Below are 19,146 nucleotides of genomic sequence, written 5' to 3'. Positions count from 1 at the left end.
AGGGGCACTGACCCCTCTACAGTCAAAAATCCACGTATAATTTTTGACTCCCTCAAAAGTTTATTAATAGCTTACTGTAGACCAGAGCCTTACTGATAACATAAACAGTTGACTAACACATATTTTGTATGTTATATGTATTATACTTTAACAATAAAGTAAGCTAGAGAAAAGAAAATGTTATTAAGAAAATCATAAGAGAAAATACATTTACAGTACTGTATGTATTTATTAGAAAAAAAATCCACGTATTAAGTGGACATGCACAGTTCAAACCCGTGTTGTTCAAGGGTCAACTTGAACAACATTGAACAATATTATATTGACAAGAGAAATTAAGCTTTCTTCATTCTATTTACAAACTAATATCACAGAGCTTAGAAATAAGGAAACTAAAGATACATGAATTTTATTTTAAATAGCAAGGAGGGAGCAATATTCATGTTTAACAATTGTAAACTGAAAGCAAGTAATACACTTATATTTAAAGCTTATCAACTATAAATACGAAACAACCTGATAGAAATATAAGGTTTTAAAATTTGTAGCATATCAAGGGCAGACTGAGAAACTTTATAGCCAGATTTAAGTCCTATACAATCAAAATAGGGACGGCAAATGGTAAAATCATAAACAACCTTCATTATTCCAGTAAGTGAATTATAGCTCTCTAGCTTGTACTGTCTAAACAGTAATTCAGCCATTATGAAAAAAGGCTTATATCAATATTTTATCAGAAATCAAACACACTGACCACTGCTTGTTAAAGAAGTTGGACAGACTGTCTCGAGATTCATTTGGGCAGGAAATTAATAAACTACTTCTTTGCTTGGACAGTCAGTCCTCATTGTAATATATTAAGGAAGAGAAATGTAGAAAAGTCTTTGAAATTCTGCCCTCAACCCCACCATAGCAAACATACTCTAAATTGTTTTCACACTTTGTCTAATAAAATTTCCTAAGATAGCCTGCCCCCCTGTAATTGAAGGGGGAAAAAAGGCTATCCAAATATTCTAAATTTTAAATATATTAAAAGTTAGGTTATATTTATACGTCTTTCAAAAATCTTGATAACTGCTCATTATTTGCCCTAATCTGAAATAATACAAAATTAAACATTATATTATGGCACCCTCTTCTGGTAACATGACTGAAACACTATCACAAGATGAATTTTAGTAGCATGGCATTTTCTCTATAGGATCTGAACAGCTTACTGCAATAAGAATACTGTTTAGTGGTTACAACAATAAAACGTGTGACAGGTGGGAAGAGAGAGGAGGTTGGGAAGAATGTTACCTACTCTACAAGACATACACAGCAGCCTGCCAGAGGTTTTGAGAGTCTCTGACACCATACTTCACCCATTCAATCAGCATTCTACTGAGTGTCTAATACAGGCCAGTTTCGATGCTGAAGGTAGGGTCCAAAGTTGGCTGAATTGGACCCTGCCTTGATGGAGCTTACGGTTAACAATTACAGTCCAAGAGTGAGACATGTAGAGTATTACGGGATCACAGATAGAGGAACCTAAATCAGACCTCTAGGGAGTTTTGGAAGAGGCCAAATTAACTGGGTAAATGTGGGAAGGAAAATTTTAAGCAAAAGGAATAGTACAAATGCACAGAGCTGAGATAATCATGACATGTTTGGGGGAAAAATACCGTTCAGTGTGACTCAAGTGAAGCATCTGAGTTGAACAGTAGCCGAAAGAGTAACAAAGGCCATATCATAAAAGGCCATGTATGGTAAATTAAGGAGTTTAAACATTTTCCTAAAAGCTATAGGAAGCCAATGAATGATTTTAAGCAACTAAGTGTCAAGGTTTGATCTACATTTTAGAAACACTTTTCTTTGGTTTTCCTTTAAGTTACCAATACTTCTGAAGTCACTGAATCACTAATATAGTATGCATTAGATATATCTCCTAGATAGATAATTCAGTGAAGTAACTTGAAAACAAAACTACAAAACTAGACAAAGCTAAAACATAACTTTGAAAGCAAAAAAAAAAAAAAAAGTTGCAGAAGCTATGTGCAACCATTTATAATTAATTACCTTTTAAACTCATCATGGTAGAATTCAGACTTGCAAGTTACCATCTCACTACCCTGGATATCCTCGCGACTTCTGACTCCCCCAAATACATACAGTTCCATGGCAACTCCGCAGGCTACCGCTCCAAATCTGAAAGGCCATACAGAGCATATTAGCTGTTGGATTTACAACTCATGACTCGATTAACTAATTCCTCTTATGCTTGTTTTAACTCTGCAACATTAAGTGTTTGGTGAATATGTAGGTGTTCCTTTTTCAGTAAATGGATTTAATTCATTTAATTTTACAAAAACCAAATTCCAAGTCAAATAAAAGGTTTGATTGAAAGAAAGGAGGAGCCAGGTTCGGGGGAATTTATAAAGCCCACGTGCAAGTTCTTTCACCTTCTCTCTTTTAATGGACATATAGCAGTCCATTGCTGGGTCCTTGGGTCATAACATTCCACAGATTCAAACAGTTTTCCATATGATCCTCCACCCATGGCATAGATTTTCTTTTTCATAGCTGCATAGCAGCCAATCTGAAAGAAGAAAGCAACAGTGGGGGAGGCAATGTTTATTATTAAAGTTAGACAAATAAATACTAACTTGTCTAGAGAACATTGTAAGATATTTAGAAAAGGACTTGATTTCTAACAGTAAAACAATGGTGCTTTCCAATATTATACAAGACTTTAAAAGTGAGAAGAGCAAGGTAATACACATATTCTTAATCCTCTGAAAAGGATTAACTTCATCTAGTCCTATTTAACTAAGTGAGATAAGAAAATAACCCTCATTTTTTTTCTTTTTTTTTTTTTTTTTAAGGAGGGTGCAGTTCACAGTGGCCTATGCAGGGATCCGGCAACCTCGGTGTTAACTAGCACCATGCTCTAACCAACCGAGCTATCCGGCCGCCCCCAAACTCTCATTTTTAAAGAAGCTTTCCAGTCTCTCTCTCTTTTTACCACTACTTGAAAATGCCAAGATTTAGATGCCATGGATCAAGATGTCACTCAATTCCTGTCCAAAATAATTTAGTTGAAAGGGCACAGACAGTGAGAGAACATACAGCTCTGGATGGCCTTACCTAAAGATGTAAAACACCTATGGCACTGGACAAAGCTTTGGCTTGATGATGCAATCCCTGCCTGCACCGGGGAATAGTAAGAAAGACAGACGATGCTCTCAACAGCTAACGTGAGCCATCTGTTTTCCCTCTACCCAGTAAGCAGTGGTAGTTCTTTACCTGTAGATTAATGCTTCTCCCCAGTACTGTGTGATGATTAAGAAAGCAGGTTTGGAAGATCTCGCTTCCTAGGTGAGTGCACTCACAAAGCCTTTATCAAGTGCAGGCCTTGGACACAGAAGTGCCGCAGAGCCCACCGGCAGGGTAAAAGCTCACACACTCTGTTTCCTATCCTGATGTATGGCTGACGCTAATGAAGGCAAGCTACCAACAGAGACAGAATTCTGTAACATTGACTCTTTCAACACTATCAATCAGATTAAAAGGCATAGGTAGGAAATAAAGAAAGATTAACTGTAAAATCCAGTTTGTAATCACAAGATACAGTTCTCACCTTTCTAACCATGGTTAAATCAGGTTGTTTTGTCCAGGTTTTAGAATAAATATCATAACACTCCATGGAAATCAGCTCCTTTTCACCATCCTCTCCTCCTAAAATGTACAGCATTCCATCTATCTCGACGATTCCAAAGTTATGTCTTGCCTGAAAAGACATCAAAGATCTTTGTATACAAAAGGCCAGCTAGCATATCGAAAACTGATAGTTATGTATTTAATAAAAATTACAGATATCATTATATTCCAGAGTTCCAGCAAAGAAGGACCATGCTCAAAAACATCTCTCTTAAATATTTCCGATTTCCCTAGCACCTCACTCTTTTAGCACAATAGACAGATAACTCAAGTCCAGGAATTTCTCAAAACAAGGGAATTATCTATATGGTAGATTCATGGTCAGAATCATTACTTTTTACTCATAATAGCTCACAACACGAAAAAGAACTACTACCTTCTGGTTAAATAAAGTTATCTGTGTTTAGCCATGGACTATAATTAAGACTTTTCAAGTTGATGTGTGAAAGACAAGAACCCACAGTCACAGGGGAACACAGACTGCCTGGGGCTGGAGAGGCAGAGGGGGAACCGGCTCTTGCTAAGGGTATCGGCAATGACAGAAGCCTGAGCTGTGTCACGTTCATTCGTCAACGAATATTTCCTTAGTCCCCTAGGTGGCCAGCACTATTCTAGCACTGACGATAGAGCGCTGAACAGACAAAATCCCCTGGTGTCAAAGAGCTATGTGAACACTTTAAACCTGCAGAGAACGTGAGAAGGTGCTAGCTGGTGCGAAGAGAGGGAAAGCAGCGTAGGAGAGACAGGAGAGCTGAGGGGCTGGAGAGAAGCCCGTCTTGACAAGGTGCTATATAGACAAACAATAAAGGAAGCAAGGAGCCTGCTATACGGGCATCTGGCAAAGGTCCTGAAGCAGGAGCATTTCCAGAAGGTTTGAAAGACTGTGAGGAGGTCAGATTGAGTAAGGGGAAGGCACAGAGAGGAGAGCTAGGAGGGTAGGAACTAGTGTATTAGGAAGGAGGGGTTAGCAGTGTTGCTAATGCTTCTTTTATACTCAAATGCAAAACTAACAAAGTGATAAATGGAAAAAAAAACCATACCAAACAAATTTTAAAAAGCAACGTTTTACCTCGTTCATTGGTGGCAATGCAGTCCATGAATTCGCATCTGGGTCATACTTTTCTCCTGAGTTCAGGGTCTGTTTATTTTCATCTTGACCCCCAAATACAAACAAAAATCCTTCTGCAAAAATCAAAGGAGACACACAAGAAAAATCTTAAGTCTTAAACATCTCCTGTTCAATATAATACCATAGTTGTACACACAGTATGTAGGGAAACCTCTGACAGCAACAATGGATTCGATGAGATCTTGATCACATTTCATTTGATCCTTGGTGATAGAGCCAATTTTGAGTCACTTTGACCATTTTACCTCACTCAGTATGTTTGAGTGGATTCCCTCTGCACTATAGCATAAAAGGAAGATGGGCACCACCCACTCAGTCACTAAGCACCTCTGGGTTATCTCAGTTCAGCTATTCTGGGAAAATATTCAACCCTTCTTTATGAATGGCTTTGAGAGGATGAAAAAGAGAAGTCTAAACCCCAGGCCCACAGAAAGTGTGGCTTCTGGCAGGAGAGCCCCTCCAAAGTTCTAACCCTCAGATGAAGGTCAACCAGAACTAGAAACCAGATTTAAATCTCCTTGCTTGTCTAGGAAACCTTAAAGTTTGAATTTGATTTATAGTAATTCCAAATTAGTAGTGTTTTCAGGCAACTGGTAGCAACAAATATAAAACTTCTATTGAAGGGCCAGCCCGGTGGCTCAGGCGGTTAGAGCTCCGTGCTCCTAACTCCAAAGGCTGCCAGTTCGATTCCCACATGGGCCAGTGGGCTCTCAACCACAAGGTTGCCAGTTCAATTCCTTGACTCCCTCAAGGGATGGTGGGCTCTGCCCCCTGCAACTAAGATTTAACACGGCACCTTGAGCTGAGCTGCTGCTGAGCTCCCAGATGGAGTTGGTTGGAGCGCATCCTCTCAACCACAAGGTTGCCGGTTCGACTCCAGCAAGAGATGGCGACTCCTGCGCCCCCTGCAACTAGCAACGGCAACTAGACCTGGAGCTGAGCTGTGCCCTCCACAACTAAGACTGAAAGGACAACTTGAAACTGAATGGCACCCTCCACAACTAGGATTGAAAGGACAACAACTTGACTTGGGGGGGAAAAAAAAGTCCTGGAAGTACACACCGTTCCCCAATAAAAGTCCTGTTCCCCTTCCCCAATAAAATCTTAAAAAAAAATAAAATAAAACTTCTATTGAAGAAAGTACCATTATCTAAGCTTTAGATTCTAACATTCTAATATTTTAAAGCATCAAATTATTCCTACAAACAATTTTTAGTAAAATGATCAGCACCAAGCCAAAGGTATTCAATTATACAAAGAAACTCGACCCTAAGAGGAAGAACCAGCAGAAGCAGACAACAGGAACTAGTATTGCCAAGATTTCAAATTTCAAATATTGGATTAATCAGAAAGACTTAAACAACAATGCTTACTATGTTTAAAAAATAAAAGACAAATTTGAAGGCAAATTTTCTTGGAAATGGGACTACAGAAGTGGCTTATAGATTTGAAACAGATTTAAAGAGAACTTCTAGAAACAAAACAAGAAAAAAATAGGTAAAATTAAAACTTCTGTGGATGGATTTAATGGCTGATCCATAACAGTTAAAGAGAGAATTCATTAAATAGAAGATAAATCAAAAGAAATCACAAAGAAGGCAATATGGAGAGGCCAAAAGATGGAAAACAAAACAAAACAGAGAAAACAGGAGAGAGGATGGAGTAAAAAAGTCTAACCATGTTTAATCTAACTTCCAGAAGCAGAGGGAGAGAGGAGAACAGAGCAGAGGCAATATTTGAAGACATAATAAATAAGAATTTTCCAGATTTGATGAAAGGCCAAACCAGAGTCAAGATGTCCAACAACCCCCAAATATGGTAAGATTTCAAATAAAATGTGTACCTAATTAAGCCCATTGTAGTAAAATAGTAGAAAACAAAGACAAAAAAAAAAGAACTCACATAACAATCTTAAATATAGTCCAAGGAAAAGACAGATTTTTTAGACTGACAACTAACTTAACAACAATGAAAGCCAGAAGTCATGGAGAGAAATCTTCAATGAGCTGAAAAATAATAGACACCAACCTAAAATTCTATACCCAACAAAGATCCTTTAAAGATGAAGGCAAAATAATGACCCAGGTTATTCAAAGGAAATTCAAAGGGGTGAACTTCAGAGAGAAGGAAAATGATCCTAGGTGGAAGGAAAAACAAAGAAGGTGGTAAATATGTGGGTAAATCTAAATTAACACTATCTGCCGATGGATATATATGTAAAACACAGATTAATAAAAAATGTATATATGTAAATATTTTATTCATAATCATATTTTAATACTGTAAGACTGTGGAACATGAAAAATAGAGTATAAATGTACTGTAACTGTATAAATATAACTTTAGGCTTTGGTAACTTAGGAATATGGGCTGTGGTTTCTAAGGAAATCTTCAAAGAAATATACATGAAGAATATAACTTCTAAACTAGCAAAGAGGAAAACAATTGAATGACAAAAACGTCAATTTTAAATAAAAGGCAAGAAAAAAAGAAATTCAGAACAGGCTGTATAAATAGGAACTAGTCAATTGTTTCACAACTTCAGTTAATACAACTGGACACAATTCCTCTCTTCATTGCTTAAGTTTCTGAAATGCCAACCCCTCTAGAAATCTTTGAAAATTAGGGATATAGGAACCTTTGTGGTAGGTGAGCATATATGAAAATTATGATAATGTGTACATAATACGGGAGGAAAATTTAAGGCAGCTAATTCTGAAAAGATAGAACAGGGAAATCAGACCCACATCCTGTTGCCTATACCATTCCATCCCACTGTTCATGATTGACAGTAACATCAATGATCTTGGAAATGATTTTCATAAAATGACCTCACTGCTGTACTATGGAGAGGCAAAAAGATGTTTTATTTTCCATCTTTTTGCCTCTCCATATTGCCTTCTTCGTGATTTCTTTTATCTTCCATTTAATGAATTCTCTCTTTAACTGTGATGGATCCAGCCATTAAATACATTCAGTATAGCTTTAGACATTTCTATAATATGGTATGGTGTGGTATAGCTTTAAACATTTTTCAGATATAGTGGGAAAGTGGAGACTATAAAATAAGAAGGATTCCAGGAGGACTGCTGATAATAATTAGAATTAAGTGAAATGGTATTTATGGGGAAAACGCAAAAAAGGCAGATCCAAGGTGAAGAGAAAGGCAGCAAACAGTGGTAAGGCAGTAAAGACAATCTTTTTTTTATCATTTGCTTCATTGGGCAGTAAAGACAATCTTTTTTTTATCATCTGTTTCATTGAGAGCTTTGAATAACATGGGCTGTTTTCAAAGTCGTAAAGGTCAACTAAAACATACTTTCTGTAGTAAGACAGCACAAGCCATTGCTAATGTAAGTAATATTTTCTAAAGTCTCATTTGAAATGCCTGCTTTTACACATTTATTTTAGATATAGTTACATATTGTAATTCTAAATTGCATGGATTTCAAAGATGATGGGATTATCACGGTGCGAATAAATTCTGTGTACCAAGTATGGTCACACAGCTAATTGGTGGTAAGAGTCACTGAATTTTGCTCTTCTGTTAAGTCATGAAATAAAATGCTCCTCTACTAGAGTCTTAAAAATAGCTATGTATTAAAGATTTGGGAATAATAAGGACTGACAGAAGACACTCTTCTTCCTACCACAGTCTTGAAAGCTAGAGAGAGCTACACTGAAAATGTCATCGTAGGGAGACTAAAATTCTATCTTTAAAAGGCTCTGAGTCATCCTATACAACGCTGAAATTACACATTACTTGATCTTGTGTTTAAGTAAAATTTACCACAGAACAGTACCTGCTGAGAGAACTCCGTGATTAATTCTTGGCATGCTTAAAGGGGCCAGTTCAATCCAAAGCTGCCTATTAGGATCATAGAGAGGGCACATACATCGCATCGCTGCTGTTGGTTTCCGTGAACTAAAGAAATAAGCGGGTTATCAGTTAATGTGTTTTATGTAGTTTTGCTTACGATAACTGACTAGTTTTACCGTTCTAAAAAATGTTTAAACCATTAAAAAAAAATCTATTGCTACTATGCTTTAGATACTGAAAAATATTATGAACTCTTGTGTACAGGGAAATCTCTCTTTCTTTATACCACTTTTCCAACAATGGCAGACCCATACTTACACTCTTTCTTCTCCACCAACAGTCACAATGCATTCAGAGTAGCCCCGGGGCTTGAAATTTGCTAGCATTGCCTCTCCTTGCTGTGGCTGGCTCAGTGGTATGTTGCTGCACTCTTTGACAATTTCTCGTACTAATGGTTCATTCAGCATCTGTTCCCGTAAGTAGCTGGAGTCTAACCCTGAAACCCACAGTGCTGACATAACATCCTTCATGTGGACCTGTGGAAGAGGGCAGAAAGGATGGAGAGACAAAAAAACGGAAAATGCAACACACAGTTTTTAGAATATACATTTTCCAACTCATGGCAAACTAAAACTGTTAATAAATTATCAATAGGTATAAGTACCAATATTGCTTGACTATGCTTACTGGCCACTTTCCTTTCTATTTCCCATAACCTTGAAAAATACTAGTTTAATTTAAAAATCATCAGTTCAGATTTATATTTGATGTATCACTGCAAAGCTTCAACTAGCTTTCTTTGTATCTGAAATGGTTTCCACAATAATACGAAAACTTAGAAGAACTTTGCTACAGTTTGTTTTATCTCTCACTTGGATGTACTGTGAGATAAATCACATTTATAAAAACATTATATACAGTAATACCTTGATACAATAGGATAAACTAGCTAATGAAAATGTATCAACATTAACATTACAAGAAAAATATAGAAAAGTTCAAAAAAAATATCCTGAGTACTATATAATCGTTTCTTTAGTAATTGTTAAAAATATCTAACACATATAATATGAATGATACACTTTCATGCTCAATCATTACACTTGACCCAATTGACTATAGCATTCTACACACATAAGGTGAAACTTTAATGACTAGTTTTTCTTGGTTTTGAAGTAGTCATTTTATGGTATACTTTTCCATACCCTGAGTATTAAAAGTCAACAGTCTTCACAGTATCAAGCTCAGATTAAACAAAAGACGAAGAGCTGCCTCTTGTTTCCCCAGCAGCCATTTGACCTTAACATCCTCATCTCTTTAAGGCAAGAAGAGGGTCAGGGAGAAGCTACTGACGGTGGTCTCAGTGAATGAATGGTAGGAAGCTACAAACTGTTCGATCTCCTTTCCTCATTTACCCAACTAATGTGGAAAACAGAACAATAACTGTGCTGACTATGCTGAGACTATAAGCAGTTTCTAAACAGACATACTCATAGGCCTACAGAATTTTAAAAAATTACAAGACAATCATTAAAACATAAGTCAATCATTATCAAGAACAATTAACAATGCAATTGCACATTTTGAAAACTACTCTAAAACCAACTATACTTCTTATCTTGAATATAGTAATTGGAGCTAGTCTCTAATTGCTAAATATTGGACTTAAAGCGCTATGATTTTCCTCCGTCCCCCAATGTATTCACAATTTGGATCTAAAGCCTGATATTCTCTATAACCCTTCCTTCCTAGGCTGTCACTCGCAGAGCCTTCCCACCTGGAACTGCATTGCCCTGAAAACTCCAGAGGGCTCTCCCGCTTCCTCCTGAGTGGTGCCAATCAGTCCAGGGAGAGCCCACGCCCCTCACTCCTCTGCCAGAGCTCCAACTGCCCCCTCACCATGCTGCCTGCATCAGAGTTGCTGTAGGGGTTGGCCCAGTGATGTAGAGGGGAAGGATGCTGAAAGCGAGGGTGGGAATGCTGCATTTCTATAATCTTCAGTTTAAGCTTGAAATGCATTTTCCCATGAAAAACAACATACAAAGGATATTATGTGTCTTACAAGTATTCTTAATTTCATTGCTATATTGAGTTACATGGGCTTTTATAGGCTGGTCTGAAAAACCAATCGCTTTAATGATCCTATAGGAAGATGTTTCACAGATTACCTTTTAGATCACAACTTTGCAAGATTTTCGCATTGAAGGACAGAACATCTATAATTTTATTAAAAATAACTAAATCAATGAAATATGTAAAAAGGCAAAGTTAGACCATGTTATAAACTACAGATACCTTTCTCATTTCTGTATCATGTGCTATCCATCGAATTACTGCCTCAAATACATATCTTTCATTGCCAACGTTTAACTTCTCAAGAGAAATCACTTCTTTCAGCTTCTGAGGACTCAGTTCTAGAAATTCTTCTGTGCTGCTGACATCTCGGAAGTGAGTCTCCAGGTATTCCGTGGCAAGGTAGTGGACGTGGTGCAGGCAGTAATGAAGTGCAAAGTCACGGATCCCAATGCAGTTCTCAGCAGCAATGCAGCCTTCTAAGAACTCACAGCACAGAGTTTTAAGATCCGTCAGCAGGAGCAGGTCCGCTGCCTGTACAACATCTTGGATAGTATCTTCGTTTAGCCGGATCTATAAGAATATCATAAATATTTTATACTTGACTATATATAGTTAAAATCCAAACCACTAGTCTATTAGGCTGAATCACATGAAAACTGCATTTCTGTAGGTCAAAGATGATGGCGTATTGGCAATTTCATATGGTTCAACATAGTACTTTTTTCAGGAAGATTTTGAGGGCTGGTTAACTTTTCCCAGGGTTCCCCTGCTTTTGCAATGTTAACTACCAATAACCCTCCAAGATGAATTGTCATGTTGCCCACTTCTACATTTACTTTAGAGAAAAACCTTAAATGATTGAAATGCTTAGGAAATGAAAGTTCTATATTCTATGGTAAACTGAAGGTGATTTCTTTAAATAGTAGCACCACAACTGTTGAAAATCTTGCCTCCAGTTATATTAAGTTCTCTCTTTTGCCGAACGGTATGTCAAGATGAATGCAAGGGGGGAAAGGGGGCCACACTGCCTCAGAAGCCTCATGTGAATATCAAACATCGTACTCAGTACAATAGATACAATTTGGTCTCAAAGCTACTTTCTGGAATAAATTTCTAACATGAGGTTTTAAAAAATTATTATGATCATTTACTTTTCCGTAATTTTCTTCAGTTTCTGACTGATGCTTCTTCCTTCACCCACTTCAGTTTTTCTGTACAACAACAAGATGATGTAAAGAAACAAGCCTCTAAAATATTGCCAAAATCACAAGCAGTTCAGACTCTCCCAAAGAATGGGTAGTCATCCTCCATTTGGAAATGTGAAGGGGAGATTTCAGAGTATAGAGTACAGCAAGAAACATTTTACCACATTTTATACACTGTGGACCACAGATACAAACAAAATGTACAATTGCCAATCACCTTAGAAACTGAGCAACAAAACTGAACAGAAGTGTAAGGAGTAAGCTACAAGTACGGAGAAATTTCCCATTTACACAACATATTAAATTTAGCCACAAGACAGTAGATTATTCAAATGTAGGCATGTGGAAGAAACATTAAATTCCATCTCAATAAAAACTAAACTGACAAATCAGGAGTTTGTTGTAACTTACGTTGCAACTATGATTTTAAAATCATAATTAATTTATATTGGGAACAAAATCTGTAAATAAAGTTTCAAGTTTCAAATCTAAGCCTTAATATGAATATGCTCTTATTGGCTTATAACTTGTTGTAAGTGCCACTAAATCGATTTTATAAGTAAGATAAGAGGTTGGTCCTAAGCCTGGTTTTGTGATGCTATAGAGTATCTCCAATATTTTAAGGGCTGTCCCAAAATTCATTTAAATTACGTTATTTTAAACAATCTTATACATACACACATTACATCCACACACCCACGACCTAGTGTTTAGAGAAAAGAGAAGGAGATGACATGAAATTAAACCTAAACTTCAAAAACGATGACAATTACCGAGTTTAACTCTGAACACAAATTTAAAGAAAGGAAGCAGCACAACTCAGAATACTTAGAAACATGTAGGAAACATAGACCTTACCAAAAGGAAAGGTAAAATAAGATGAAGAAGGAATAAAGGAGAGAGTAAGAAACAAGCTCTCAACAAGAGTAGACATAAAATGCATTTTCACATAACCAAACGTGAGATACACTAACTTCTTCCTGTTAAAAAAACAACAAATGAGCCCCGGTTCACACCTAAGATTTTTTTTTACGAGTCCTCATACTACACTTTAAATCACATAATATGAGGTGGGGGGTTGGGTTGGAGGACAGCAAGAAAAAGAAAGAAACCTAATCCACGATCACTTTCTTTCCTGGGTTTCATTAAATCCTCAGAAATATAAATGGGTAGAAGGAGTAAAGGGAAATCAGAAAGGAAGAATGGGGGTGGTACAGGGATGTTGGCCCTGCTGAGGCATCGTGATACAACGCAGATGCCTGTCATTTGGGTGATTCTGGAACTCTTCATGTCTACAAAACAATCCCCACAGCCCAAGGAAGATCCCATTTCCATGCTACAGAGACAAAATGAGTTCCCCAATAGTGTGAGTACAAAGCAAGACTGGAATTAACATTTAAAAATAAGACAGCAGAGAAGGAAGCATCCCACATTCTTCATATCTCCTGCTGGAAGGTGAAGCTCAAGATGGTAAAGTCAAACACTGGGATTGGGTAAGGTTTTCCTTAGTCTGCCTTTCCGTAAAGAGCAGCGCATCAGAACACACATGGGTGCCATTAGCATAGGAGATTCTAGTCAAGCACAGTGACAGAAGATGAAGATGAAGTGTTATGTGGTCATAGAATGGATGATAGGAGACCCTCACCCTGAGCTTGAGAAGCCTCTACTGAGTCTTCCTTCCTTTGTGTCTCATCATACCTGCCCACTGAAGATGTAATCCAGGATCTCTCTCATAACCATTACCGATATCCCTTCAAGTTCAATCTTATAGGTTGATCCATCATCTTTTGGAGGATTATAGTTTAACTTTGTCCTAAGAAAGGGAAAAAAATGTAAAATTTCTATGAAAGAACAGAAATAGGTATGAATATTTATGCACTAAATATTCTATAAAGTATATACTTATCAGTATATGAACCCCACCTAGAAAATTCAACTTAACTTCAGATCAATGTACTTTTTATAACTTTAAACTATTAAACATTTGTTCCAGAATTCAGAAATGCTACTTTGTAAAAAATAAAACAAAACAGACCACCAAAGAACTAAGATCCATGTGAGCAAAGATCTCTACTTCACCTTGAAAAACCCCAGGCCTTTAGGCTTATTTTTTTTCATGTATTATGTCATTATTTTTAGTAATGTAATGAGGATGCCCCCAAACCTACCATCCAAAACAAAAGCTAGGACCTTGACAATAACCTGCTTCTAACCTATAGTCCTCCCCACGAATCCATTCCACTGCTGCCTCCATCTGAAGTAACTATTATCCCAAATCCTATGTTCAAGTTTCCCTTGCTTTCTTTATTATTGTATCCATTAAATGGATAATATGTAAAAAGTTGTTATATCTATATAATACATTATAACATACATGAAATATATAATATATAAGTAAATATATATATATATAATTTTAAGTTGTTTTTAATTTTATAAAGAGTTTCATGCTGACTATAATCTTTTGGGGCTAACTCTTTTCATTTAATATTATATTGCTACGAGTCATTCATATTGCTGCCTATCATACTAGTTCTTTCTGCTGTATACTAGTCCACTTTCTTGTTGATGGACCTCTGGACCTTTTCCAGGTTTTTGGTACTGTGAACAGTATTGCTATGACTATTCTTGCCTATGTCTCCTTTAGTACTATGCAAAACAAATTCCCCTTGGTTGTAGCCCTGGGAGTACATGAGAAGAATTATGCTCAATTATTCTCCAAAGTATGAGATGCTACTAAATTACTCTCCAAAGTAGTTGGAGTAGTTTACTGTCATCTGGTACATGGAAGAGAATCTGTGGATCCACAAACTCTACGACATTTGAATCTGTCACACCTCCTAAGTTCTGCCACTCCAGTGAGTGAAATATGGTCTCTTGCTGTGTTGTAATCTGCATTTCCCTCATGATCCAGGTGCTGAATATCTCTTCATATGTTTGTGGCCACATGTGTTTTCTCTTTTGTGAAACACACATGTTCACTTCAAGTCTCTTGTTCACTTTTTTATTGAGTTCAATGTCCTCCTCATATTCAGGCGTAGGATTCTTTATTATATTCTTCACATCAATCCCTGGTAGACTTGCCACTTTTTAAAGGTGACGAACAAGTTGAAGAATAATTTTTCATGGTCAATGCTTTTTGTGTCTTGTTTTGGTATCTTACTCAAGGTCTAAAAGATATTCCTAATTTAGCAGTGGGACAAGCTAAGACAGCCTAAATTGCATTTAAGACCTCCAAAGGATCGGAATTGGTAGTATGGGGAGGAATCTGTGGAAAGAGGGGTAAAAGATGAGCTGAAAGCAAAAGAATGGACTGACAGTCTTAAGAAACAGTTGGATTTCCAGATCCTTCCTCCACATATATACACAATTCTCCTGCACGGTTTATTAAGGCTCCCCCCAGCTCTAGTAGAAGGTAAGTGATTTACATTCTTAAGAGTAAAAACTGAGGGTGGGTCTTCAACAGGGGCATATCATGCACATATGAGGGTGGGTGTACTGTACCAAAAACTGAGAGTTAAGAGTCTTTACATACTGAATGTTGAGACCATCAGTCTTTTTTCTCAATTCTGCTCTTAAAATGCTGAAAGCCAGACCTATAGCCTCTAGGCAAAAAACTGGAAGACTCTTCTGGAGGATTTGATGAGCCCAAAAGGAAGGACCTAAAGACATGGACATAGGTATGCCCCAAGGAAATGACCCAGCTTGAACATGCAACAGTGAAACCCACAGTCAATAAGCCTAACTTACAGAGTCTGAGCTCCCAATACATTTTGGAGCAGCACTTCTGAAGCTTCTTCATTTCACACCATATATAGAAAATGTAATCTTTTCTGGGGTAAACAGATGAGGCTGTGTGGAGGCCAGGGGTGGACAGGGGACCCCAGCCTCCCCAGATGCTGCTCAACCACTCTGAGAGCTGATACCATCATTATCTTCACACACCTTTAACACATTTTTTTTGCATTCTGGTCAAGAAACTCTGCTTTAGACCCCACTATTAAAACTGAGCAAACAGGATTCAACAGATGTCTGAGAAAGAATGACAGCAACCAAAACCAACAGAAAAAAACCAAAGGCAACTTGGGAGGTAATAAAGATTATGCAAGATGAAAAGTCAAGGAAAAAAGAAAACCTTTCAGTAATATTCCCAGAGAGAAAAGAGGATATGGTGCTCAGGAAACAACAATAGTATTCTATAAAAAGGGACATTCAGAGAACAACAACAACAAAATTTTAAGGGCTACAAAAAAACTTTTTTAAATGTAATGTCAAAATAAAAAGGTATAGAAATCTCCCAGAAAAGACAGCAAATAGACAAAGATAGAAAACAGGAGGACAAGCTAAAAAATAACTGGCAGATCAGTCCAGAAGTTTGAACATCTGAAAAATAGAGATGCCCCCCCACAAAAAAGGAGAATATTATCAAGTAAGTGTTCATAATGGATGAAATAACCCCTTTTCAAGGTATATACTTCAGAATACTGGAAACAGAAAAAAATCTTATAAGTTTCTGGGAAGAAAAAAAGGTTACAAAGAAAAAAATAGGATCAGAATGGCTTCAGACTTCTAAACTGAAGTTAAACAGCAAAGGGGAAATCATTTCAGAATTCTGAAAAAAAGTACTTCCAACTTAGATTTTTATAACCAGCCAAACTACCAATCAAATGTCAGGCTAAGAGACATTTTCAGCTATGCACGGTCTAAACACAATTTATCCCCCATGCAACCTTTCTCAGAATGATGTTGGAAAATGTGCCCCAACAAACAAGGCAGTACATCAATAAAGAGAATGATCCAGGATACTAAAAAGACATGATCCAACACAGGAAAGAAGTGAAGTGAATGCAGGGAATGGTGAAGGATAGTCCTAGTATAATAGCTATGTACCAGTGGGAGGAAGCCAGACCATTCTAGTGCCAGGAGGAGGCCTTGGTAGACCTCTAATATAAAATTGATAGAATATATAATGATCTGAAGGTATAGGGAAGATACTCAGACAACTTTGTTTCCTCCCTATATTTCATATCTACTATTCCTGCCTTTATAGTTTCTACTGAACTAATAGTTTCACTGAAAGGGTATTTCATTTCTTGTTGCTGCACCCTAGGTTTATCTATATGCCTGACACTTTTATTAAAACTGAAAAATATTTTCAGTCAATTTTTAATCAAGAGAGAAAAATAGTATAAGTGGTAAGAATAATGCCGAAAACATTAATATTTGGTTCTGAAATGCATCATATACTATTTTGGCAGCAGATATATCTTCCAGTAATGCTTCACTTGGGATGTCATGACTATTTGTATTTTTTAGTCACTGGGCTGGTTATCAATATATCGACTGTCATATCCAAATTCACCCTTTTTTTGCACGCTCTGTGAAAATGGATGTGAGCCTTTTAAATAAGTTTCCAATGTTAAGCTTTTCAGTAGAGGGCACTGGAAAGACACCGAGAGAGGAAAGAGTTTTGCTTCCTAGTTCTTGTATAGCAGCTTGGTAGGCTCCTACAATGCAGCCTGCTTTTCAGTTTCAGGCTCCTGCAATGCACACCTGCCAGCAGCACCCTGCAGCACCCCCACCCCCCAAAAATCTCTTTCAGGCAGTTTTGTAGTAGAGAGTTTCTGGTGAGACACCTCCTCATGAACAGCTCTCCCAGGCACCGTAGAGGACAAAGTTCTGGCAAGTTCCAGAGGGCTGTTTTCAAGCCAGTCCCACCAGTATGACTTCTCTGCCATGCAGTGAGCTACGGCTGTGCCCTGTCCAATAATGGCTGGATCTCAGCCCTGGTGGTGGAGGCTGCTTCTTATATCAGCTATTTCTATATTTTTTTAAAAAGAGTTTTCTTTAATTCTTATTAGCTAATCCCTCATTACTCCAATCTCCTGTCATAATTCATTCTTTATATTAAACTTTCTTTGTTCAAGTGTGGTTTCTTTCTGACTAGACTTCAAGTGAGAATTGCTAACCAATTTAAAGACAGTAGCTCCAAAATATGTTCAGAGGAGGCTCAACCTAGAATCCATTGTTCTTATTTATAAAGTAATTCATGTTCAGCGAGAGGGGCTGTGCCTGCAGGTGGGCTGTGGCTGCTGGTGGGAGGGGGAATGGGCCGATGGGGGAAAGGGACTGTTTACAAGGAGACTGCTCGTTGTTGCCCTGTTTCATTTTTGAACCATGTGACTGGATTGGTTTTTTGTGTTTGTGTTTTTTTTTTTTTTTAATTTATTGGGGTGGCAATTGTTAATAAAATTACATAGATTTCAGGTGTACAATTCTGTATTACATTATCTATAAATCCCATTGTGTGTTCACCACCAGGAGTCAGTTCTCCTTCCATCACTGTTTGTGGTTTTTTTTAAAAAAGACAACTATACTGTCATATGTTTTTACAAGGAAAAGGGTCCCTTTTAAAGAGTACAGTTTTCTCTCAGTGGGAGGCAGAGTCATGGCTAAAAGGACAGAAAAAAAGACTCCTTTTAACACGAGCACTGACCATTTCAGACTTCTATGAAACCAGATTGTTTTCAAAGCCCATAAAAAATAAATTACTGTACAAAGTCTCTAAACGTCTGACGATAAATTACAAAACTTTATATTAATTATGGTTTAAATTCAGACCCTTTTACACCTGCCCTCAAACCTTCTCATTTTCCTATCCTGCCTTTGACCTCCCCCCAATACCATTTGTGCACATCCAATTCCTACCCATCTTCTAAAGGCTACAGTTGACCCTTGAACAATGCAGGGGGATTGGGAGTACCGACCCCCCAGCACACTTGAAAATCAGCATACAACTTCTGATTCCCCAAAAACTTACTACTAATAGCCAAAGCCTTATTGAAAACATAGTCAATTAGCACGCATTTTGTATATGTATTACATACTGTATTCTTACAATAAAGTGAACTAGGGAAAAGAAAATGTTATTAAGAAAATCACAAGGAAGAGAAAATACATTTACAATACTGTACACATTTACTGAAATAAATCCATGTGTAAGTGGACTCATGCAGTTCAAACCCACGTCGTTCAGGGTCAACTGTAATTAAAATACTAGTTCCACAAAAAGGTTTTCTGTATCACTCCCTCCTGCCATAGGATGGACCTCCACCCTCACCTCCATACAGGTAAAAATAATTTTCTTGCTGAAAATTTCCCCAGCACTTGATATTATGAGTCCATCATTTTTATTGTGGTATTTATATAAATATCCC

At 37.3% G+C, this 19,146-nt stretch overlaps 1 protein-coding gene across 1 annotated transcript in view; it reads right to left on the bottom strand.

Annotated features, from left to right (window-relative positions):
- The window catches only part of GAN (gigaxonin), a 60,203-nt gene that overhangs the window by 17,076 nt on the left and 23,981 nt on the right, over nucleotides 1-19,146 (bottom strand). Inside the window, exons 2-9 of the mRNA XM_033127865.1 lie at nucleotides 13,628-13,742; nucleotides 10,944-11,294; nucleotides 8,967-9,184; nucleotides 8,632-8,753; nucleotides 4,769-4,881; nucleotides 3,620-3,769; nucleotides 2,442-2,578; nucleotides 2,059-2,187 (exon numbers count right to left, since the gene is read on the bottom strand). Of these exons, the coding sequence (XP_032983756.1) occupies nucleotides 2,059-2,187; nucleotides 2,442-2,578; nucleotides 3,620-3,769; nucleotides 4,769-4,881; nucleotides 8,632-8,753; nucleotides 8,967-9,184; nucleotides 10,944-11,294; nucleotides 13,628-13,742 (1,335 nt within the window). The remainder of the gene's footprint in view (nucleotides 1-2,058; nucleotides 2,188-2,441; nucleotides 2,579-3,619; nucleotides 3,770-4,768; nucleotides 4,882-8,631; nucleotides 8,754-8,966; nucleotides 9,185-10,943; nucleotides 11,295-13,627; nucleotides 13,743-19,146) is intronic.

This window comes from Rhinolophus ferrumequinum, chromosome 15 (assembly GCF_004115265.2).
Source record: "Rhinolophus ferrumequinum isolate MPI-CBG mRhiFer1 chromosome 15, mRhiFer1_v1.p, whole genome shotgun sequence".
NCBI lineage: Eukaryota > Metazoa > Chordata > Mammalia > Chiroptera > Rhinolophidae > Rhinolophus > Rhinolophus ferrumequinum.
The sequence above is the reverse complement of the archived record's forward strand: the minus strand, read 5'-3'. Positions and strand labels throughout refer to the sequence as shown.